This window comes from Phocoena sinus, chromosome 16, assembly GCF_008692025.1.
Source record: "Phocoena sinus isolate mPhoSin1 chromosome 16, mPhoSin1.pri, whole genome shotgun sequence".
Taxonomy (NCBI): Eukaryota; Metazoa; Chordata; class Mammalia; order Artiodactyla; family Phocoenidae; genus Phocoena; species Phocoena sinus.
Genome location: NC_045778.1, coordinates 77,426,352 through 77,449,447, shown reverse-complemented (window position 1 = coordinate 77,449,447; position 23,096 = coordinate 77,426,352). Strand labels below are relative to the sequence as shown.

The 23,096-nt window shown below is 50.7% G+C and overlaps 2 protein-coding genes across 2 annotated transcripts in view; both read right to left on the bottom strand.

Moving 5' to 3' along the window:
- The window catches only part of LOC116741343 (peroxiredoxin-1-like), a 14,575-nt gene extending 14,206 nt beyond the window's left edge, over positions 1-369 (bottom strand). The window contains exon 1 of the mRNA XM_032607605.1: positions 267-369. Within this exon, the coding sequence (XP_032463496.1) occupies positions 267-369 (103 nt within the window). The remainder of the gene's footprint in view (positions 1-266) is intronic.
- A 2,750-nt stretch (positions 370-3,119) lies between these two features.
- On the bottom strand, positions 3,120-17,460 carry LOC116741342 (NADH dehydrogenase [ubiquinone] 1 alpha subcomplex subunit 9, mitochondrial-like). Its single transcript, XM_032607604.1, is given in 5 exon segments — positions 3,120-3,658; positions 3,661-3,914; positions 3,916-4,102; positions 15,785-15,892; positions 17,439-17,460. Coding segments are annotated over 5 exon segments (1,110 nt in total).
- Between the last annotated feature and the right edge of the window lie 5,636 nt (positions 17,461-23,096).

The window sequence follows — 23,096 nt, the reverse complement described above, 5'->3', positions numbered from 1 at the left end:
CTGAGATGAGGGTGACGTGTGTGTCCTGAAATGGTTAAGCAAACACCAGAGGTTGAGCTAGTGGAGGGAGGACTCATCTAGAGAACAAATGAAGACTATTGGCTGAGTTGGGGTCCAGAGTAAGGAAGATGCGTGGAGAAACCCCACGGAGAGGGGGAACCCCCACGTGGAGGTGATTTGCGCAGCTGGAGGCCTTGGTGAGGCTCCGGGTTATGACTTCACACACAAGGCTATGTGCCATTGGGGGAGAACAGCCTTGAGCTCACCGCCTGGAGCTGAACCAGCCTCCCGCACGGCTTCCGGCTCAGAATTTGCTGAGGAGCCGCCCCGAGAGCTGTGCAGACACGCCTGTTGTCGGTTGGCCTCCATCTTTTAGCCATGCTGGGCAGCCAGGGAGGCTGACGTGTTTTCTAGCCTTCCTACAGTCTCCCTAGAGATGAGGTAGGGTGAACTGCCTTTCCACTCTCAGTCTAGGTCCCTCCAGTGGGTTTGGAGAGAGAAGCTTACGGATTGTGGAAGGCCGCCTCCAAGATGGCTGCCTCCTGAGACCCTGCTCTTGTGAACCCTGTCCTGCTCTGGACTCACTGATTCTCTTCTAACAATAGAATATTGCAGACAAGATGGGATGTGACTTCTGAGATCAAATTATAAAAGACGGCAGCTTCTGTCTTGCTGTCTTGAGTCTCTCTTCTCTCTCTCTCTTCCCAATCTTGAATCACAAGCTTCCATGCTGTGGGGACCCTCAGGTGGAGACGCCCTGCCATCGGCTGAATGCTATTCCTTCAAAATTTATGTGTTGACGTCCTAACCCTCAAGACCTCAGAACATGACTGTATTTGGAGATGGAGTCTTTAAAGAGGTAATAAGGTTAAAATGAAGCTTTTAGGGTGGGCCCTGATCCAATATGACTGATCCAGTATCCTTATAAGAAGAGATTAGGATGCAGACCTAAAAACACAGAGGGAGGACTGTGTGAGGGCACAGGGAGAAGATGGCCGACTACAAGTCAAGGAGAGAGGCCTGAGGAGAAACAACCCTGCGGGCACCTCAATCCCAGACTTCCTGCCTCCAGAACCATTGTATAAGCTGCCAGTCTGTGGTACTTGTTATAGCAGCCTGTACTGACTAATACAGGCCCACAACTGCACCGCAAGCCTGCAGGCACATCTTCTGAAGCCTGCTGACAGCCACACAAGTCGGCTTGGAAATGGATTTCCCAGCCTGGGTCAAGCCTTGAGATCTAACTGTAGGCCTGGCTGACAGCTTTACTGCTGCCTCACCAGGGACCCTGACCCAGAAGCATCCAGTTGAAGCACATCTAGATTCTTGAGCCACATGGTATCCTCTCTCTACTGTGAGACAATAACCCTTGGCTGTTTCATGCGGTTAAGCTTTGGGGTAATGTGTTACACAGCAACAGAGAACTAGTATGCCTCCTTATCCTTCTTGGCTAGAGTGACCATATATTTTATTGATAACACCAAGTCAAGGCTTTTGAGGGGGAAAGGAGATTCTAAAATAATTAAAGGGACTTCCCTGGTGGCACAATGGTTAAGAATCTGCCTGCCAGTGCAGGGGACACGGGTTCGATCCCTGGTCGGGGAAGATCCCACATGCCATGGAGCAACTAAGCCCATGTGCCACAACTACTGAGCCCGTGAGCCACAACTACTGAAGTGCGCATGCCCTAGAGCCTGTGCGCTGCAATTACTGAGCCTACGCACCACAACTATTGAAGCCCGTGTGCTCTAGGGCCTGTGTGCCCCAACTATTGAGCCCGTGTGCTGCAGCTACTGAAGCCTGCATGCCTAGAGCCCGTGCTCAGCAACAAGAGAAGCCACCACAATGAGAAGCCTGCGCATCGCAACAAAGAGTAGCCTCCATTCGCTGCAACTAGAGAAAGCCCACACACAAAATGAAGACCCAATGCAGTCAAAATAAATAAATAAATAAAATAAAATTTTTTAGGTCTTGAAAATATTTATTTCTTGACTGACAGATTGGTTTTATTATGTTGGTACTATAAATAGTTCTATTAAAAACTATTTTCAATAATAAAGTTTTTTCTAAAACGAAAGTAACATATTTATGTACAATAGAGTAAAATTAAAAAACAGTTCTTTAGGGCTTCCCTGGTGGTGTAGTAGTTAAGAATTGCTTGCCAATGCAAGGGACACGGGTTCGAGCCCTGGTCTGGGAAGACCCCACATGCCACGGAACAACTAAGCCTGTGTGCCACAACTACTGAGCCTGTGCTCTAGAGCCCGCGAGCCACAACTACTGAGCCTGCGTGCGGCAACTACTGAAGCCCACGCGCCTGGAGCCCTTCCTCCACAACAGGAGAAGCCACTGCAATGAGAAGCCCGAGTACTGCAACGAAGAGTAGCCCCCGCTCGCAGCAACTAGAGAAAAGCGCGCATGCAGCAACAAAGACCCAATGCAGCTAAAAATAAATAAATAAAATTAAAAACCAAAGCAAAACAGTTCTTTATATTGATTATCTGAATATAAATAACAAAAAAATCAGAATAGTGTACTTTAATCAATTTCTTAAGGCATGTCTGTCTCTAACATGATGTCAATGGTATTCAATGTTTTTCCTGATATGGCCTCATCACTTTAATTTTTTTTCACAAAATTTCCCATAAATATTCTTCAAAGAAATATTTTGTGGTTAGTAAATTTGAAATTATTGACACCTTTAATCTACTCTTTATTGTAGACTATAATATTCTTAATTGGGAAAATATTCTCTCTATAGGTGTTAGGGTACCTAGTGGGCTTGGGAAAAATGAAGGATGTTCTCAATGCTACTTTTTGGCATTAAAATGTGAAAATCTTTCCGCCTAAATATTTTACCAGGTACTGTTTTTGTTTTTGTTTTTGCGCGGGCCTCTCACTGTTGTGGCCACTCCGGTTGCGGAGCACAGGCTCCGGACGTGCAGGCTCAGTGGCCATGGCTCACTGGCCCAGCTGCTCCGCGGCATGTGGGATCTTCCCGGACCGGGGCATGAACCCGCATCCCCTGCATCGGCAGGCGGACTCTCAACCACTGCGCCACCAGGGAAGTCGTACTGTCTTTTTTTTTTTTTTGATTGCAGATGTTTTAATAGGGGCTCTTATGCACTATGTACAGGATTCTCTGCCAAAGGTGGTCTGGTCGCTAGTGACCTGAATGACATCAAAAACCAAGGGCAGCTCAGGGGCCACGAAACAGTGACTGTCTTGGCTGGCTTCACATCTTCAGTCTCAGAAGACAGCCAGCAGTGTGTGCGGTGACGCCGCAGCACTTCGATGGCCTTGCGCTCCAGGGGTGTGGCCTGTATACCCAGGTCTTCCAAGCCAGGCAGGTGAGGCAGGGTCATGTCTGTGATGTGAACTCGCTCCACTTTATCCCTCGTGGTCCAGGGCTCAAACGGACTCATTTCAAAGAGTCGACCTAGCCATCGATGTGCAAAATGTGGCAAAGGGTATGCCAGGAAGGGCCTGTGAGCCATGGCAAAGACATACTGTACCAGGTCAAAGAGGACGTACCAACTGGGCCCAACAAAGGCAAAAGTTTTCCCTCTGGCATCTGGATCCTTAACTGCATTAACAATTCCTTTGGTGACATCCACAATATATATTGGTTGTTTCACTGTCTTCTTGCCCAAGGAAAAAGAGGGACAACGCCAAACCCTTGAATACTTGCAACATGATTGAGGAATCTATCCTCTCTTCCAAAGATGTCCGATGCCTTTATGATGGTAGCTTCTGGAAATGTGTCTCTCACTTCTTTCTCTCCAGCAGCCTTATTTCTCAGATATTTAGAAGGGCTTTGAATATCGGCATTCAGATGTGAAACGTGAATAAAATTTTCAACTCTAACTTGCTTGGACACTTGAGCGATTGCTTGGGGAATCTTTACAAACATCCTCAAAATCAAAGCTTTTGGTTTCCCATTCTCGCCCAACGAGATTGATGACCACGTTGCTGTGCTCCACAGCTCTTAGGATGGAGTCCATGTCTCTCCCTTTCCATTCCAGAAAGATAATCAGGCCCAGGTCACCCATGGGGCGAAGGTGCATTGTATCATATGGCTCACCCCGGTACGGGACGATCACTTGTCACATTGAGACGTGACATTGGCAGGGCACGGACAACTCGGGGGTGAACGGCGGCCGCCATCTTTTCCCACAATCCCCTGCCGCCGGCGCTTGGCCGACTTCGGCTCCCAGGTACTGTCTTTTTGCCTCTTTCCAGAATACTTTTCTTCAGCAAATATTTTTACAAGACAAAACTCATCAAATTGTCTTTATGATTCTTTTGAATGCTTCATTAAATCTAGATGCTGCAAGATGGTAGGCTTTTTCAATCTCCTGCCCTTCTGGGACAGAATGTAATTTCTTCTAATTAAAAATAGAAACTCCATCTAAAGATTCTTCTTACAAGTCAAGATATTCTGAAGTACCCTTATAGAATTTCAATATTGAGCTCTCATTAATTAATGTGTTCCCTTTCCCCCGTACTTTTTAGGGATAAATTCCCATGTCTTTTTATTTGCAAGCTTTGTTTTCAATTAATGTAATTCTTTCAGAGCTTCGGAAACTAAAAATCCAAGTGTTAAATAATCAAGGTTTTCTAATTTTTTTGAACAACATGCATCCAAAATTTAGAGAACTCATTTACAAAAAAGTTCAATATTGTTGTAGGGCACTGAGACTGACTTCAAAAGTTCCAACTATTCTAAAATCTGATAGATGGCAGGTAGCAGAGACAAAGCACATTAAGCCACGCTGAAGCATGTTTTTTCTTTTCGTTTTTTTAAACTTCATCAGCGTTGTCACAAAATGTTGGCAACTACAGCTTTTACTTATATTGGTAGAATACCAGCTTATTTGGATCCTCTATATTTGTATTTTCTTTGCGAAAACAAGTACTATTTAACTTAATGTCAATTACACAATTGTATTTATAATAGCTTCAGATGATGCTCAATTAATTAAGAGAACTTCCAAAAGCTTTTTTCTGAGTCCATGACTTGGATGAAAAAAAAAAGGAAACATGATTGGAATTAATTAATTTTTCTATTTGAGGAAATCTTATGACACTGAAATAAAACTTGCATTATTTTAACTATTTGTATAGTTTTCCTAATGAAATCAACATGTGAACAATGATAGCGCCACTTTTTGCATGAATATGACAGTTTGGAATTGAAAATGAATAAGATTTGGGTCTCACATTTCTTAGGATGTAGAAAATGGTAATAGCCTATCTCTCTTGAGGAAATACTAAGAAATGACCGAATAAGAAAGTACATATTTTTAAAAAGCTATTGAAGACCTGGGGATGCCGGGAAGTCTATATTCCAGGGAGAGAGCCAATCCTTTCTAGCTGAGCAAAGAATTGGTGTCTGATTTTATACCTGGGAAATATTATCTAGACCGTATGTGGCTGGGTAGAGAAATGAGTTTGCCGTAGATAAAGATATTTTGCTGGAATAAAATACAGTAAGCTAAACTTTTAATTACTATGTAGTTTGGCATGCGCGATTGGAATTTTGAAGAGCCCCCGATGCAAAGCTAAGTCTATTCTGTTTTAGAATTCCCATTTAAAAAAATTCCGTGGATTACTTTTTTATTTGCTGGAGAATATCCTGAGAGAACGTTTTTCAAAACAGAATATTTGGTATATAAATTTTCTAAGTATTTTTATGTCTCAAAAGATTTATGTTGTCCCTACACTTATTAGTTTTTAAAAGAACAGTTAGCATTATAAGTTTAGAATTTTATTTCTTTAATAAGGATTCTGGGGTATCACTCTTGGTCTTCTAGTTTCCAGTGTTGCTAATGAAAAGTCACGTGTCAAAGGTGACTATAATTCCTTTGCAGATAGTCTATTTTTCTTGTCTGGAAGCTTTTAGAATCTTCTTGTTCCTCCTGGAGTTCCAGTTTTCAGGAGAATGTGTCCGGGAGTGGGTCTTTTTTCATTCATTCTTCTTGGTACCTGGTGTGTTCTATTGACCTGAAGACGTGCATGTTCCTTCAGTGCCTGGGGGTGTTATTCTATCATTTGTATAATTTATATATTTTCTTCCTTTTATTTTTTTCCTAGAATTCTTAATAGGTTGATCTTTTTAGGTTGATCTTACGCATCTCATATATTTTCTCTCACATTATCCTCTGTCTTCTTGATACACATTCTGAGAGATTTCCTGAACTTCAGGTTTTTTCGTTCTAGCAATGACATTTCTAAGAACTTTCTTTTTTTAACTTTTTATCTTATATTGGAGTAGAGTTGATTAACAATGTGTTAGTTTCAGGTGTACAGCAAAGTGATTCAGTTATGCATATACATGGATGTGTTCTTTTTCGAATTCTTTTCCCATTTGGGTTGTTATATAATATTGAGTAGAGTCCCCTGTGCTATGCAGTAGGTCCTTGTTGGTTATCCATTTTAAATATAGCAGAGTGTACATGTCAATCCTAAACTCCCTGACTATCCCTTCCCCCAGCTTTCCCCCCTGGTAACCATAAGTCTGCGAACTCTTTCTTGATCTCTAATTGCTCCATTTTAAGCACAACCTGTTCTCTTTTTAGGGCCACGTTATCTTCTTGAATTTCTCTAAGGACATTCATCTTTTAGAAGTTCCTTCCGTTCTTTGAATCTGTTTGCTCACCCTGGTTCTTGCCTTCTGTGCTCTGGGGTTCTCTGTGAAGGGAGAACTGGGGTGGTGAATGTCTGCAGGTCGTGAGTGTTTCTTTGCCTCTAGCACAGAGACATTCTGCTTGGATTTCTGCTTTGACAGTGGGCCCCGTCAACCTGAACATTTATATATTCCTTTAGCACTGGGGAATGTTATTCTAATACTCAAATCATTTATACATTTTCTCCATTTTATTATTTTTTTTTCTAGAATTCCTAGTAAATCCTGACATTTCCCCCAGAGTCTTCTCCCCAGTGTGGGAGGGCTCCTGACGGGTCCAGCATGTTGACTGGTTGGTTTTACATCGGTGTGAATAGGTTCGGAGTAGTCAGGCCATTGAGGCCCCAACAGGCCAAGCACTTACGCACATACCCTACCACCCTCTGATGTAGGAAGGATGCACCGTCATCAGACAGGGAGCTGGGACTCAGAGCTGGGGATGTAAAGCCTGAGCTGGAATTAGGACGCTTGTGATTCCAAAGCCCAGACTGCAGCATCATGAGAGAGAAGAACATGAGGCTGGAGAGAGTCTGGGACAGAAGGATGGGCAAGACTTGCGGGCCGGAGGGAGAAGGAGGCATCAGATTGTCAGAGGGGCCAACATAGAAACAGAGACGTGTGTATGTGTGTGTGTGTGCGCTGGGGGAGAGCTGGACAGGGCAGAGGGGAGAATGTCTCCCGGATGTGTGGAGGCTGAGGTGAGAGGCGTGGCTGGAGGCCACTTTCTAGCTGGAGGGTAGAAATGCAGGCCTGGGTACCAGTGTCACAGCCAGGGAGGCTGGGGGCCCAGAGGACAACCAACCTCCCGAGAGAAGGTAGACGGAGGAGTAGAGTCTGAGCCCCACCCTCTCTGGGGCTGGGGGAGAAGGAGGGAGAGCACAGGGGTGTGTAGTATCTGCTTCATCCACCCCTCCCTGTCTCCCTCCATCACACAGACTGAATGGCTTTGCTGTCTCAGTCTGGCTGGGCACGGGGGGGGGCACTGCAGGTGGACAGGCTGGACTTCCTCACCCCGAGTTGCCCTTTTTTCCATAACTGTGGCCCACGAGACACCCTCTGTGTCTAAAGCGAGCGGCAGCCACCTACCTTGGTGTCCCGCAGTAAAGGCTACGATGCCCCATCACACGGGTGAGCTGACGTGTACCCGACACTTACTCCAAGCTGGACGTGGGCTTAGGCGTTCCCCAGACGTGGGGGTGACCTCAGCTTGCTTAACCTCTCCAAGCCTCGATTTCCCCGTGTGTAAACCTGAGACAATAAGATTTTGGTCACTTCACTTTTCTAAGCCTCAGGTGCATCCACAAGAAGTGGGATCAGGACACTCCCTTTCCCAGGGGCTGGGAGGCTGTGCGGTGTCTGTGTGGTCATCGTTGCTCCCAGTTTACAGTTCAGGAAACGTACCCGAGTTTTGGTGTCTGCACTCTGCGTCGTGGATGGATCCAGGCTCCGTGGCTGGGGGTGGAGGAACTGGGACCTCTGGATGTCGGTCTCCTGTTGAGCTGGACGGATCCGTGGCACAGCTCAGACCCCCCCATGCTGTGCCATCTGAGCCCAGCACCTGTGCCCACGGGGCCTGTCTGCTTCCCGGAGAGAAGAGAGGAGAGTGTGAAACCGCCTTCCTAGGTGAGAATGCATGACCATGCAGCCGACACAGGCAAAGGCTCTCTGCTGTGTGTCCTCACTTCTCAGCTGAGTTCTCATGCTAGGGGACCAGCTCGTTCAGAGGAAATGGGTGACCAAGGATGGAACAGCTGGGCAGAAGAGCTGTCACCAGACATCCATTGTTGGGTGCTGGTTCCAAGATCTGCAGGTGCGGACGGCCGGTGGTCCCAGCACACGCAGCAGAACCCACCTTCTGTTGGCAGAGGCTCTGAGAGCAAGCTGCTTTTGACCTCTGGGCACACAGGCTGCAGACAGCGATGTTTGGTTTACAGCCTGACAGCCACTGGGAGAAACGTGGTACGGCGCTGAACTCGCTGGGTGACTAAAACAGTTCCGACTCTGGAAGGAAATGGATATTTTGTTGTCCAAGCTCATCTAGAACCAAAATTAGCTCCCTGCTGTCCACTCCAGGCCGGAGACAGCTGTTCCTACAGCTCCACCCAGATGCTGGCTGTGCTCAGGTGCCTGCCTGCCTCTCTCCGGGGGGCATGACATCCCCAGTGGGCTCGGGAGTCACCGTTGACAACGCATTTCTACCACCTCCCTTGCGTGCGGTCCTCCCCCATCCTCAGGCAGGCAAGCCCAAGCGCGTTCTGCCCATGTCACGGCAGAGGCGGCTCAGAAGGGCCCGCGCTTGGCTTAATGCTCTTATGCTGCCATCTCGAAATTTGAATACCATTATCTTTTCAAAAAATATTTATTTATTTTTACTTATTTGGCTGGGTCTTAGTTGCGGCACGCGGGATCTAGTTCCCTGACCAGGGATGGAACCTGGGCCCCCTGCATTGGGAGCGTGGAGCCTTAACCACTGGACCACCAGGGAAGTCCCGAATACTATTATCTTTTTTTTTTCTTTTTTTTGCGGTACGCGGGCCTCTCACTGCCGCGGCCTCTCCCGCCGCGGAGCACAGGCTCCGGACGCGCAGGCTCGGCGGCCACGGCTCACGGGCCCAGCCGCTCCGCGGCACGTGGGATCCTCCCGGACCGGGGCGCGAACCCGCGTCCCCCGCATCGGCAGGCGGACTCCCAACCACTGCGCCACCGGGGGAGCCCCCGAATACTATTGTCTTTGAACTTACGTTTTGTGAATGAGATCTGATGGGACCACAGAGCACGTGCACGAGCACAGCAGATCTGTGCAGGTTACGTGTCGTTCTTCCTCTCTGCCCACTTGCAGATAGCGTTCCTGAAGCCCCGTGAGCACACGTCACGGATTAGATGAGCGAGGGCGCTGACATCCCCGTGAGGCCACCCTCTCGGTTCACGCCAGGACTTGCTTTGAATGCGGGAACACGAGCGACCAAGTGCCCCTGTCTTATCCTTTCGTACTTAGATTATGTCCCTGTGTTAGTCAAGCGCTTACGCGAAGCTGATGGCACAGAGGAAAAGGGAGAGACAGGACAACTGCAGTCTCTTTCCTTTCCGTCCTTCCTTACTGAGCAGTAAGGCTGAGGCAGAGTGCGGGGCGAGCATCAAGGAGTGAAAAACAGCCCGTTGAGTTTTGTGCAGTGCTTTCACCCTTCTGGTAGGGACACATCTACATATGTGTGTACAAAGTACAAAATACGGAGTGTGTAATTTCAGTGGTTCCGAATACGAGTCAGATGCTCTTCTATTTGCATTTAACACTGACATTGCACCATGTAGCGATGAATGGTGGTGTTCATGTTAGTGATTAAAAATTATTAATTCTTCTGTACTTAGAACAGCATTAAATAGCAAATAAAAAATGCCATGACAAGTCGAGAGACAAAGACAGAGAGAGAGATACGTGAAAGACAGGAGAAAACTTTGTATTTTCGTACCTATAATGGTGTTTTTTCCCTGGTTTTTGGACAAGGGGTCCCACGTTTTCATTTTAAACTAGGGGCTCCACAATTATGGAGCGCTGGGAGAGGGGAAGGGGACTGAGAGCAAGGGAGGCCCAGCAACATCCCAGAGTTATTCGGGGCTGAGCCAGGAGTAGAGGCTGGTCTCTGATGGGGTCTGGGTGCAGGATCCGTAACGATGATGATGATGGTGATGGTGATGAAGAGGATGATGGTGATAAACTAACGTTACTGGGCTGAGGAGCGTCTCATCTATCTTCACAGGAACCCTACCGGCTCTGGCATTTTGGCAGGCCATACCTGGGAGCAGCTCTCGCTTTGTGGAGGCCAAAGGTGCCTCCTTCTCAGGGCCCCATATCTGTGGCCTGGGCTCCCTGCCTAAGGCCCTCCCTCTGGGGGAGGCGGGCTGGCCCCGTAGCTCATGAGGGTGCACATGGCTGTCTGGTTGGGATTCTCCTGCGAGGGAGATCTGGCAGCAGCTTTTAGAGGGGCATGCGACCCTCTCCTCCCCGTGAAGACCCTCTTTTGGTAGCAAGTGGGCTGCCCACAGCTCCCTGAGGCACTCACCTGGTAGTGGCTATTGGGGTCCAATCCAGGGAGCTGGTGATTTCCCCTGAGCTCCTCCCAGACAGAGACTGGATGGCCAAGCCCAAGGCCACATGCTGGGATCTGAGCCCAGTTTGCCTGGTTCCCAAATCTAAGCTTCTGAAAGACAGGAGACGTTGTTCCAGCATCAGGAGGAGGGCACTCTGGGTAACCTCGCCCTCTCAGACTTGTGCCAACAGCCCAGCGGGCAGCATCGCACCACTGCCACGGGGGCCAGTGCAGCTCTTCCGGTGCATCTGGGCCTGGGACCTGGAGAGGGGGCTACAAGGACTGGGGAGCCCTCCCCACAACTTGAAGCCAGCCTCCCCTTTCCCATAACCTTGCCTGAGACTTGCTCTCCCGGGCTCCCAGCCAGGCTGTGGCTCAGACTTAATGGGATCACCCGCAAGGGGAGGCAGAAATGGCACAGCCCTGGTAACCTCGGCTTCCTTTTCTGGAGAAGGCGAGCTGGACTTGAGTGTCTCCTAGACCCCGTGCCCGTATGAGCCTCACAAGGCTGTTTCCCACAGGCTGGACCAGGAGGCCAGGTTTCCAGTTTAATTCAGTGAGAAGCTGTTCAGAGTCTCACCCACATGCAGCCAGGCCCGTCTGGGGTAGGGCTGTGGGGACCACATGCCAGAGGCAGCCCCTGACTTCTCAGGGCCCTGGGGTGGGTGGGAGGGACACCCAAATGAGCCTGCTGGGAGGCGTCCGGGGCTTTCATCTCTCGGTGCCGAGCAGCCTTTGTTGGTGGCACGGGGGTGGGGTTCACCTCCCCAGTCACAGCTTTCTGGAGCATCGATTTACCAGGTACGTCAATCTACCAGACGGAAAGGAATTTAAAACACCATTTTACTGAAACAAAGATATTATGAATTAAACATAGAGTCTGCGTGAGCTCTGAAGATCAAACAGAGACACCGCAGACGTTTCACATTTTCGGAGAGCTGCTCTGAGTTACTGCTCCCAGGAGCCCAGATTCAAGTTTACCCTCCTCAGCTGGGGCTCCCCCAGGGCCGGCGGGAGGGCTGCCAGTGATCACTAGCTCCCGCCAGCACTCTAGAGTTTGCACCAGCATATTTATTTTCGCTGCACGTGGAGGGGTCAGGAATTAATTACCTTATCCACGTCTCACAGGCACAGGGAGGCGAAGCCATCAGAGTCACTGTGGCAGGCCACGCTCAGCCCAGATGGAGCCCGTGTCTTCGGACACGTGCTGCTAACTATTCTCCTTCCCGTGTTCCTTCTGGGTTGTGTGCTCTGAGATGCCACATGGCTGCCTGGAGGTCTGGGGAAGCTGGCCTTGGCTGCTTCAGGAAAGTCATGATTTGCTGAACAGCTGCACTGCCCCATGGTCCTGACTGCAGATAAAGGCTGATCTTGTCCACACAGTAGACTGGGAGAAGGTGGCCCTCTGGCCTTTGTTCAAGGACATTGCCACCTGGGTGCACACAGGTTGGTGGAGGATGCCACACTTTTATTTATTTTTTTGGCCACACCATGTGGCTTGCGGGATCTTAGTTCCCTAACCAGGGATCAAACCCGTGGCCCTGCAGTGGAAGTGCAGAGTCCTAACTACTGGACTGCCAGGGAAGTCCCGAGGATGCCACACTTTGCCAAAGAATGTTCTTTCTGTCTTCCCTTCTCTTACCTGTACCAGGACTCATGTGTGCATTTGGGAAGGAGTCTTGTGTCCAGGCAGGGCTGGAGGTGGCCTGGTCTGCGTCGCCCTGTCCTGGACACATGTTCCCACCTGGCCCACAGGTTGCTTCCGGGGCATGGGAGGAGAAGGCGGGGCCTGGGATGCTTCCAGAGGGAGGCTGCCTGCGGACTCTCACTCCCCCTCTAGGCTTGGTGCAATGAGATGTTTGTTTGCCGAGGTGGCCCAGGTTATAAGTGGGAAAAGGGCCTGTCATCCCACATGGGGGCCTGAGTTTGTCCTTCGCTCCAGCCTTGGTGGCGGCAGGTTATGCAAGGGCAGACACAGGCCTGTGACGTGCAGCTCCCCTCTCTGTCCACCTCCTGTGGATCATGTTTTTCCCCTGATTAGAAAACAGTTACATCAGAGTTCTGGTGGGGCCTGCGTTGGTGGGGGGAGTGCTTTTTGTAAGTCTCTAGGGTGCTGTCCGCACACAAACCATGACCGTACCCTTGCCAGGAGAAGAGTCAGCTCCTTATTATTATAAGAAATGGCAGTCATTAATAACCGTAGTACTAAAAAAGTGGAAATAATTCTGACAGCTAATACTGAGTGTTCAGCGCAAGCCAGTGACCGTGATTTGTCCTTCATGGCACTAGCACATCTCAGTGATCTTGTGATGAGTTCTGCTCTTGGACCCATTTTACAGATGCAAAAACTGAGTCTTACCAAGGTAAGCGACTTGCTCCAAGTGGCACAGTGACTAAGAGGCAGCCTGGGATCTGAGGGCTCAACCTCTGTGCTGTCACCTGTCAAATCCCGATCCCTTTTTCCACACAAGGCCTGGTGTTCAGGCTCTGTAGACATCACTCCAGCTTCATCTCATAGTGACCTTTGGGGCGGGTACTACATCGATGTTGTTGTATAGGCGGGGAAACTGGAGCTCAGAGAGGCTCAGTGATTTGCCCTAGTCACACAGCTAATAGGTGGTGGACCAGGCACTGGAACCCTGGATGTCTGATTGAGATCTCTTCCTCTTTACCACTGGGCTGCAGCTCCATGCTGGTGGAGGGCTTTGGGGAAGAATATTCTCACCATTAAGGGGCCAAATCAGCTGAGGTCACAAGACAGGGGAGCTGCACAGGCCACGGTTCCACCATCCACCCTCCACCAGGCATGGAGCAGAGGCCACGGCCCCAGCGAGGGCTGCTTAGGAAAGGCTGCGCCACCGCATTGTGGGGGACAGTGCACGGAGCAGCGCTGGGCACCTGACCTGACTCCATGCGTGTCTGGGCTTTGAGCCTTTGGCTTCTTGTCAAGTTGAAAAGCCATGTCTGGGCTTCTCCCCAGGCCTCTAAAAAAGCACAATAACCAATAATTTTTCCATAATTAAATTGTAACATTGTCATCCTTTCAAATGCAAATGGCATATTTGCATTTCCCCTGTTCATCTAGTAATTCATGACACACCTAGAAAATAGAGAGACAGCCATAAACATTCAGGGCCCTTTTGCTTTGGGCGCAGAGTCATTGTTTCATTCATCAAATGTCCTTGCTTGGGGGCTGGGGTCCCAGGCCTGCCCTCAGGGAGCTCACAGTCTGGCGGGGGGGGGTAGAAGTGTCCTGGACAGCTCTAAAACTAGGACTGTATTGATTGATTGACTGATTAATTCATTCAATGAATATTTATTGAGGATCTATTATGTGCACGAAGTTGACATTTAAATTATTCATATTTTGCATTCATTTATTGGTTTTAAAATTGGAAAGTGCCTCGTGATGTGTTCTATAAAAACTCAACAGACTGACCTTGTGCACTTCTAGGATAAAGATCATCTTATTAATTGAAAATTAGATGGAGGTTTTGAGCATATGCCCCATGATGTCATGCTGTGAATGAGAGCTAGAACCTGCCCCCCGTGTGTCTCCACCCTGGCTACATAATCATCTGGGGAGGTTTCATAAAGGACCCATTACGTTGTCTGGGCCCTACCCCTATAGATTCTGATTTGATAGCTTTGAGGTAGGGCCCTGGGGAAAAGGCATGCTTTTAAAAATCCCCAGATGATTTTCACGTGCAGCCATATTGTGAGCCATCGGTCTATACAAGCAGTTCTTAACCTTAGCTGCACCCTAGAATCTTCTGGGGAGTTTAAAAGTCCCCATGCTCAGGCTGCACCCAGTCCACTAAATCAGCATGTCTGGCGGTGGCAGCCAGCTATCAATATATGTCAAAGCTCCCCGGGTGATTCCAGTGTGCAGCTAAGACTGGGAACCTTTGATCTGCACCCAATTATCATCATAAATGGGTTGGAGATGGCATCACAGAGGATATGAGGTTGGAGCTGGATTTTGAAGGATGAATAGGAGTTTGCTAGGATCCGCATAGGGGAAGAAGGGGCATTTCCCTGTAGAGAAACCAGCTTGTGTGAAGGTGACAGAGCAGGAAGGTGAGTGGAAGGTTTGGAATGCAACGTGACTAGAGCAGAGACTGGGAGGCCATGAGGCTGGGAGAAAGGAATGCTGCGAGTCAGACCAGTGGCTCTGCCAGAGGAGACCGGGTAGGAAGCAACTGGATCTGTTTTTGTTATGGACATCCCTGCTGGTGATGGCTGGCCTGGAGGGCAAGGCTGGAGGTGGGGAGACCAACAACGAAGGTGTTTCAAAAGCCCTGATGGGAGACAGGGAGACCCCAGACCAAGGTGGAGGCTGTGGGGTGAAGGAGAGAGTGCCTTCTGGAGACACATTTTATTCTATTTTATTTTATTATTTTTGGCTGTGCTGCACGGCTTGCTTGCAGGATCTTAGTTCCCTGACCAGGGATCCAAACTGTGCCCCCTGCAGTGGAAGTGCGGAGTCCTAACCACTGGACCGCCAGGGAAGTCCCTGGAGACCCTTGGTGGGTGGCTTTGAAACATGTCTGTGAGTTCTATGGCACTCTTCCCATGGAGGGCTGGCATTGATATCCCTGCCCTTGAATTGGGCTGATCTTCTAGGTGCCAGAATATGGTGGAAGTAACAGAGCGAGGTTCTCCGGGGAGCCCTGACATCTCTAGAAAAATCTGACTGCCCTGAGGCTGCCATGCTGGGAGGAAGCCCAGGCCACGTGAAGAGGCCACGTGTACATGTTGGGTTCTGTCCAACAGACGCAGCTGAGGCCCCAGCTGCTATTAGCACCAACTGCCGGATATGCGAGCGAAGATGCCGCAGGGTGATTCCAGACTCCAGTCCTGAGTCTTCCCAGCTACGGCTCCAGATACTGTGGAGCAGAGACAAGCTGTCCGGATGCCTGCCTGAGCTCCCGGCCGTAGAATCCAATCCAAGAATACACTAAAATGATTGCTTTAGGCCACACAGCAGTAGTTGCTGGAATAGACCCACTTGGGGAGCAGTCAGGTGCAGGGCTGAGGAGGATGGAGGCGTGAGGCATGCCCGCCTGCTTCTGGATCGTTTTGTACTTGCTGGATCGGAGGGACCGGTGGATGCTGGCTGCAGGTGGAGGAGCTCCTGGTGGCCAATGTCTGCCTCCCTCCCCAAATCATCACAGCCTCTGGCCTCTCTTCAAAGAGCTCTGCATGTCCCTGCACAGTTGCAGTAATTCCCCCACTAAAGGGAGGATCCCTGCCCAGCAGCCTCAGTATCGCCTGGGGCCTCGTTAGAGATGCAGACCTGGGGCCCCAGGTGCAGCGTAATAAGCTCTCCAGGTGTTTCTGACACTGCCAAGGGCTGGGGAGCCCCGGTTTCCCTTAGTGTGGTGCCTCAGGCTTCCTTGTGATTGGAGTCACCTGGGCTGCTTGTTAAACATCCACGTGCCAGGGCCTTACCTCAAACCCTCTGAGTGTCAGCGTGTGTGTGTGTGTGTGTGTGTGTGTGTGTCTCTAGGTGTCAGGGTGTGTGTGCACATGTGCGTAGCTTCTCTGAGCTCCCAGGGTGTCTGCCCACTGGTAAGAAGCCCTGTCTATCTGTTGTGTTGAGCTGCCAGCTGCCAGGCCCTGTGCTAAGTGCTTTAGTCGGTGATGACAGATGCTGTGAGGTCATTTTCATGGCAGCTTAGCGGTGGACAACAGAATCATCCCCATTACCCAGGCAGGTGAGTGGGGATCCTGGGCTCAGGCACCCGCCAGCCTCTCTGATTAGTAGGGGGCTGATCCGGGATGACTCCAGGGCCCCATGCTTAGCTGTGCTCATGAACTCACAGTATCCCCGACCCAGCAACAATCCCCGGGTAATTGCTTAAGGTAAAGGGCAGGGCCCTTGGTTCACACACCAGTCCTGGAATCCTGCCTCGGCTGGCATCTCCACCCAAACCTCCCCGTCCCTCCTGAACACCCTACATCCATTCACAGACTGAACAGAGTGAAACCTCCTTGGGCGCCCTGCAACCGTAGAGGAACCGAGAGAGGCCGACCCCAGCAGGTCACCAGGCCTCGTGCTGGGGAGAGTTACTGCCCCTCGGAGCCAGGGACCAAAGCGGTTGGCAGTGTCTTGATGCTTGCAGAGGCCGGCAGCCTGGCACTGGGCCAGACCTCAGTGTCCCTTCACTGTGGACACAGGTGGGCCAACAGAGTGAGATGGAGCACACTGCTGATTCCAACATGTCACTTTGCTGCTGAAATATGCTGATTTAAGAGAATCAGAGAGAGTGGTTTATTTATTGCCAAAGTCGTTTCAAATGGAATTAGAAACATAAATCGAATTTGTTATGGCTTCGCTTCCTTTTTAACCACCTCCAGAATATAGTGTTTCCATGAACTCTGTGTACAGGCTGAAAACTAGGCTGGTAGAGAAAGTTAGGGAAGCACCTAGGAGTCAGGAAATGAATCAACCTGTTCATTTATTGTTATGAAAGTGACACGAATAAATTACAACCCAGCAGGACTCGCTAGGACTCCAGCTTCCCTGGAGCACTTGTGCATGTAACGGAGGGTCCATCACGCAGCGGCTCTGGGAGCAGGTAGGGCAGGTTCATTATTAGCCCCAAGTTTCAGGAAAGGAAACCAAGGCTCGGACATTAAGGGATATGGCTGGGTCACACCACCGGGGATGGGAGCCGCCATCGACCCGGGTCACTCTGCTCCACATGCAGGGCACGTTCTCCAGTCTGATGATAATATTCATAAAGCCACGACTTTCATCCCTGCCGATCACCCTACGTGATTATTTTCAGTCACCATAACCTAGAGTAGGAAGAGCTGTGATTTTGGGCCCCAAACCCCATCCTGAGCTTGCACCGGCGCTATCGGGAGTAGTGGGAGATGAGGGGTAGGGCTGCCAGAAAAAACGGAGGACACGCGGTTACCTTTGCATTTCAGATCAACTACGAATACTTTCTTAGTATATCCCCAATACTGCATGTGACTACTTATGTTAAAAATGTGTTATCTGAAATGCAAATTTCACTAGGTATCCTGTATTGGTGTTTGCTAACTCCTGTATCCTGAGAGGAGGAGGCCTTGTTCCTTGTTCTCTTTCAAGCCCCGGACCCTCTCACTGTCCAGAACACCGGGCCCTATTTCCCTGGTCAGCTCTTGAGGGGCAAGGACCCTGCACTGTCAAGCAGGGTAGACCCAGGATCACAGAGGGGAGGTGTGAGAGCCAGACGCCCTTTCCTGCGGGACTCTGCAGATGGATGTGGACTTGGCCCTTCTGGCCATGGCATGGTGGACCTCTTCTTTGCCAGCGTCAGTAGCCTGGCCCCTTTGGAGAGAGAAGTCAGGGTAGGGCCTGGCTTGGCCTTGGGCAAGTCTCTTCACTTTTTCATGTCTCAGTTTCCACATCCGCAAAAGGAGGGTGCTCACGGCCCCCGCTCTCCCAGGTTGTCATGGGGAGCAGATGTGTCAATATTTTGAGATGCTCTTGGCATGGCGTCAGGTACACCCCCAGAGCCCCGAACCCAGAGCCCCAGCTGGCTCAGGGGGAGGGGAAGGATGATGCAGGATTATTGGGGGATGCATAGCATCTTTGCTCAGGGAACATTCTTTATATGTATTTTAAAAGAAACACAATACCACCTGTTTATCTGCTTATTAAAATTCTGGGCTTGGAGGGATTTTATTAGGACTGGATGGCAATCTCTTTGTGGAGGAAGCATTGCCACTGGTAGGAATGGGCTTAAAGCCCTCTGAGACCCTGGACATGGTTCCAGCCCCAGGATGGTCCCAAGGTCCAGAACCCACGTGGCTGTGAGCCCCCGGGGGTGGAGAGCAGGTCAGAGTGTCCCTGTGTCCCAGCACTGGGCCTGGCCGTTGTGTGAACCCCCCAACATTTATTGACAGAATGGGGGGCAAAATGGGTGGTCTGAGTAGAATCTGCGTGGCTGAGAATAAACTCCAGTGCAAAACACATCCCTGGAGTGTGGAGGTGAGTGTCTTCCGTGAAGAGTTCCTGCCAGCTCCACTTAAGTCTCTTTGACAGCCTGAGACACTACACAATGTCCCTGGCCCAGGTATTATCGGACATGTACATGTATTTTTTTCTTCTTTAATAAGAGGAAACTTCAGCAGAGATGTTGGAAGGAGAGATGGGGCAGTAGCCTTTATGATAAACTAGGCACAAGAATGGCCATTTATGTATAATTACTTATAATCCTCACAACAACATTGCAAGGTGGGTTTTATTGTTATTCCCATTTTACTCATGAGGTTAAGTGACTTTCTCAAGGTCTCAGACCCAGCAAGTGGCAGAACTAGAACCTGAACCCAGGCCATCTTGCTCTGCAGGGGCCTCACCCGCCTGGCTCATCTGTGTTTCCCAACCCCTTCCTGTCCCACCCATGCTAACACAGCTGGACTGAACGGTCCCATCGAGGGTCCTGCAGCTGCAGGTCTCTGGCAACACATGATCTTTTGTTTTCTGAAACCCAAATCCCTCATGAGCCTATCCTCCAGGGACAGGCTGTGTGCCCTGCATTCTTCTGCCTCTGTTTTTCTCTCTCCAGAAATGTAGTTAGATCACCTTGAATGAGATGTTTAATCCTTGGCCAATAAGCCCACACCTGGAGTAGAGGAACCATCAGTAATCATGAGATTTATTGCATCAAATTCCTGGGTTAGTGGAAGGGATGTTCAGCTCATGGGGAAACCCAAGAAGCTAGTGCCGCCGTGTAAGCCCCACCAGCCCGGAGGAGAGACTCAGCTTCTCCCATCCCGTGTCTTCCCTGGGGCCCGGGGAGCTGTCGGGCTGGCTGCTGTCTTTTTATTTTTTACTTTTTTGTGGTACGCGGGCCTCTCACTGCTATGGCCTCTCTCGCTGCGGAGCACAGGCTCCGGACGCGCAGGCCCAGCGGGCACGGCTCACGGGCCCAGCCGCTCCGCGGCACGTGGGATCCTCCCGGACCGGGGCACGAACCCATGTCCCCTGCATCGGCAGGCAGACTCTCAACCACTGCACCACCAGGGAAGCCCGGCTGCTGTCTTTTTGAACATCTCCTCTTGTTCTGACTGTCAGGATTTGACATGCTCCATCTTGAAGTCTACAAGAATATAAGTTCTTTGAAATCAGACATGGCGGGTAATTTGGGGGAACATATTTCAACTTCAAGATGGATTATTATCGTGCAAATATTTGGAGAGCTTCATTTTTTCTTTTCACATGGATTAAAGAGGAAAGCTGGTTGCCATGGTGTGTGTTTTAGTTATTTACAAACAGCTGTTCAACCATTTGTTCATTCAACAATTATTTGCTGAGTGCCTACTCTGTGCTGGGCTCTGTGCCAGGCCATGGGGACTGAGACCGGCTGACATTAGTGGCTTCCTGGAGGCCCCCAGCCTGTCAAGGAGCAGCTCCGGGAAGACCACCACAGTCAGGGCTGGCGGGGTCCTCCTTCCTGATGCTCGAGTGCAGCGTTCTGTGGGGCCGACTGGAGGAAATGATTCGGCAGCAGCGCTGGAGCACAGCTCACAGCCCAGCGTGTTGGGTCTTCTTTCTCCCCCCCAGGAAGAGGCTACGAAAGAGCAGTCAAGAGTCTGGATTCAAACATCAGTCCCTGGGCTTCCCTAGTGGCGCAGTGGTTGAGAGTCCGCCTGCCGATGCAGGGAACGCGGGTTCGTGCCCCGGTTCGGTAGGATCCCACATGCTGCGGAGCGGCTGGGCCCGTGAGCCATGGCCGCTGAGCCTGCGCGTCCGGAGCCTGTTGCTCCGCAACGGGAGAGGCCACAACAGTGAGAGGCCCGCGTACCGCAAAAAAAAAAAAAAAAAAAAAAAAAAAAAAAAAATCTGTCCCTGCCACTTCCTGGCTGGGTGGCCTTGGGCAAGTTAACCTCCCTGAACCTCTTCCTTAGGAAAGCAGGGATAAGGGTCACACCCACCTCCTGAAGGCATCACGAGGATGAAAGGAAGCAGCAACCACAGTGCTTCTCGTTCGCTGGCACCCGGTGTGCGCACAAACGGCAGCGGACCCCTTACTGTCGTTAGGATTACTTACACCCTCTGTGGCTTGAACAGCGAAGTCTCACATGAGCAGCCAGTTCTGATCATGCTGCCGCCCAGCTCAGAGGTCCTAAGGGCCCTCTCTGCTGCCAGCAGTTCCCCTCCTGCCGTCAGGGCCTTTGCCACCCCCGTCCCCAGTCAGGCTGCCCAGCCCAGGGTCTTTCAGCGTGCACAAGGCTGCCCTCAAGCAGACGTGGAACAAACCGCTCCTCAGAATGCTCTGTGCTCGCTGCTCCCTGCCCTGGGCAGTTTGTCCCGCTCTCTGATATGTCTTTCTGCCCTTGGAGTCTCCCTGGTCAATACCCTCTATGCAGGCACACCTTAGGAGCCACACCATCCAGGAAGCCTTCCTGGATTTCCCCTCTTCCACAGCACTTTGCCTGTTCCTCCATGATTCCTTTCACTTTGGCTGATGAGCCCTCCGGGGCAGAGGTTGGGTTTTCCTGATCCTGTGCCCGATGCGTGTGGGCACTTCTGCCACGCTGCCCAGGCCTGCATCGGGGATGTGGACAGTGGTTGCACAGGGTGTGGCGTGCGTGGCCGGACGTGCCTGAGGTCTGAGGCTGGAGGAAGGAGCAGCTGCCTCCACTTGCCAGTCTTTGCCAGCTCAGTGCCCCAGGGCTGGGAGAGGCAGGGCTGAGGCCCTTGAGGGGCAGGCGATGCTCCAGGGAGAGAGCTGGTGTCTGGGTCTGCGGCCTTGTTTGTTGATTTGAGGGAGCAGTGACTCATGTTCACAGGCGGCTCTCGGTGGCTGGTTCCCGTTTTGCAAACACCCCTGGGCAGGACGGCTGACCCGAGAGCTAGACTTCCTCCCATAGGACCCTGCTTGTGGGCATTCCAAGCGGGCAACCTTCGCTCTCCTGCCTTGGGCTGCACTTTCCTCCTGGCTACAGTGAGTGGAGCTGCCATGTGGGGGGACACAGACAGAGGTGTCCTAGAGTTCATGATCGGGGGAGGCAGGATGGATTGATAGGCAAGTTCAGGAATCTCAGAACTCTCCGCTTGGTCACTCAGACACTGGGGGGGTCATCACAACATCCTACTGCTCCTATAACCTCAGTCCCAGGATGCCGTGCGCAGGCCACAGTGGGGCCTGTGTGGCCAGTGTGGCTCGTGGACCCCAGGCTTGCGAGATGCCCCAGGGAAGAGAAGGTTCTCCATCTAATAGGTTTGGGAAATCCCTTGCGTGGCAGTTCACGTTGTCTAATAACACTTTAAAGCCCCCTGAGAAGTCCTGCGAGAAAGAAGCGTACTTGACTTTGTTTAAACCAGGAGTCAGCCATTTTTTCTGGAAAGGACCAGTTAGTAAATACTTGAGGCTTTGCAGGCTGTTCCTTTCCGTCTCAGCGACTCCACTCAGCCGCTGTCGTGTGGAAGAAGCCGTAGCCAGTAGCTAAATCAATGACCCAATAAAGCTTTATTTCCAGATAGGAATTGGGCTGGATGTGGCCTGGGATCCCTGATTTCAACCATCCTCTCCCTCTGCCCCTCCCCACAGTGATTCGTGGGGTGCCTGGCACATGCCGAGAGCAGGTTTGAGCACAGCTGCTTGTTCCCAAGTCAGGGTGATTATGTTTCATCAAGAGCATCCACTCTTTCAGCTACTGTGACACCCACAACACGAATAATTCAGGACCGATTTCCCGCAGCGTGGATCGAGTGCGGGGCAGCTCTGGTGGCGCAGACACGGGCAGTGCAGAGAGCCCAGTTTATGACTCATTTAGCCGGCAGATTCGCAGTTATGGAATTCATGACACGTTTTAAACCTTTGAAAGGGGACATTTACATTATTTCACATTTTGCACAAAGGGAGGCTTTCTTAACATTTTCAAGTCACCCAGAAGGCACCGCGTGCCTGTTAGCTCCCCAAAGGCTGCGGGTCCTGTGGCACCCTCTTTGGGAACCCCACCTCTTTGGAGGCATTACAGGTGACACAGTACTTCTACAGTCGCAGCTGAGTCTCCCTCACCCCCTCTCAGAACAGCCTCAGGGGAACCCCGGAGCAGAGGTGCGTCCTAGGCCCTGGGCCTCTGGGACCCTCGAGCTAATCTTTGCCACCCATCCATTGCCTTGGCAGGACTGGCTCTTTGCATTTGCACCACTGCTGGGTCAAGTGCCTTGGAAAAGATTTAAGAAAGTCCCAGGATTGGCTTTTATTTAATTTGCTTTCGTTAAAGTCTGCCAACAGCTAAAGCAAAGAGGAATTGCTTTCCTGAAGTCCTCTGGTCCTCAGTTCAGATGCCCAAAGGGCCTTCCAGGGGCGGGG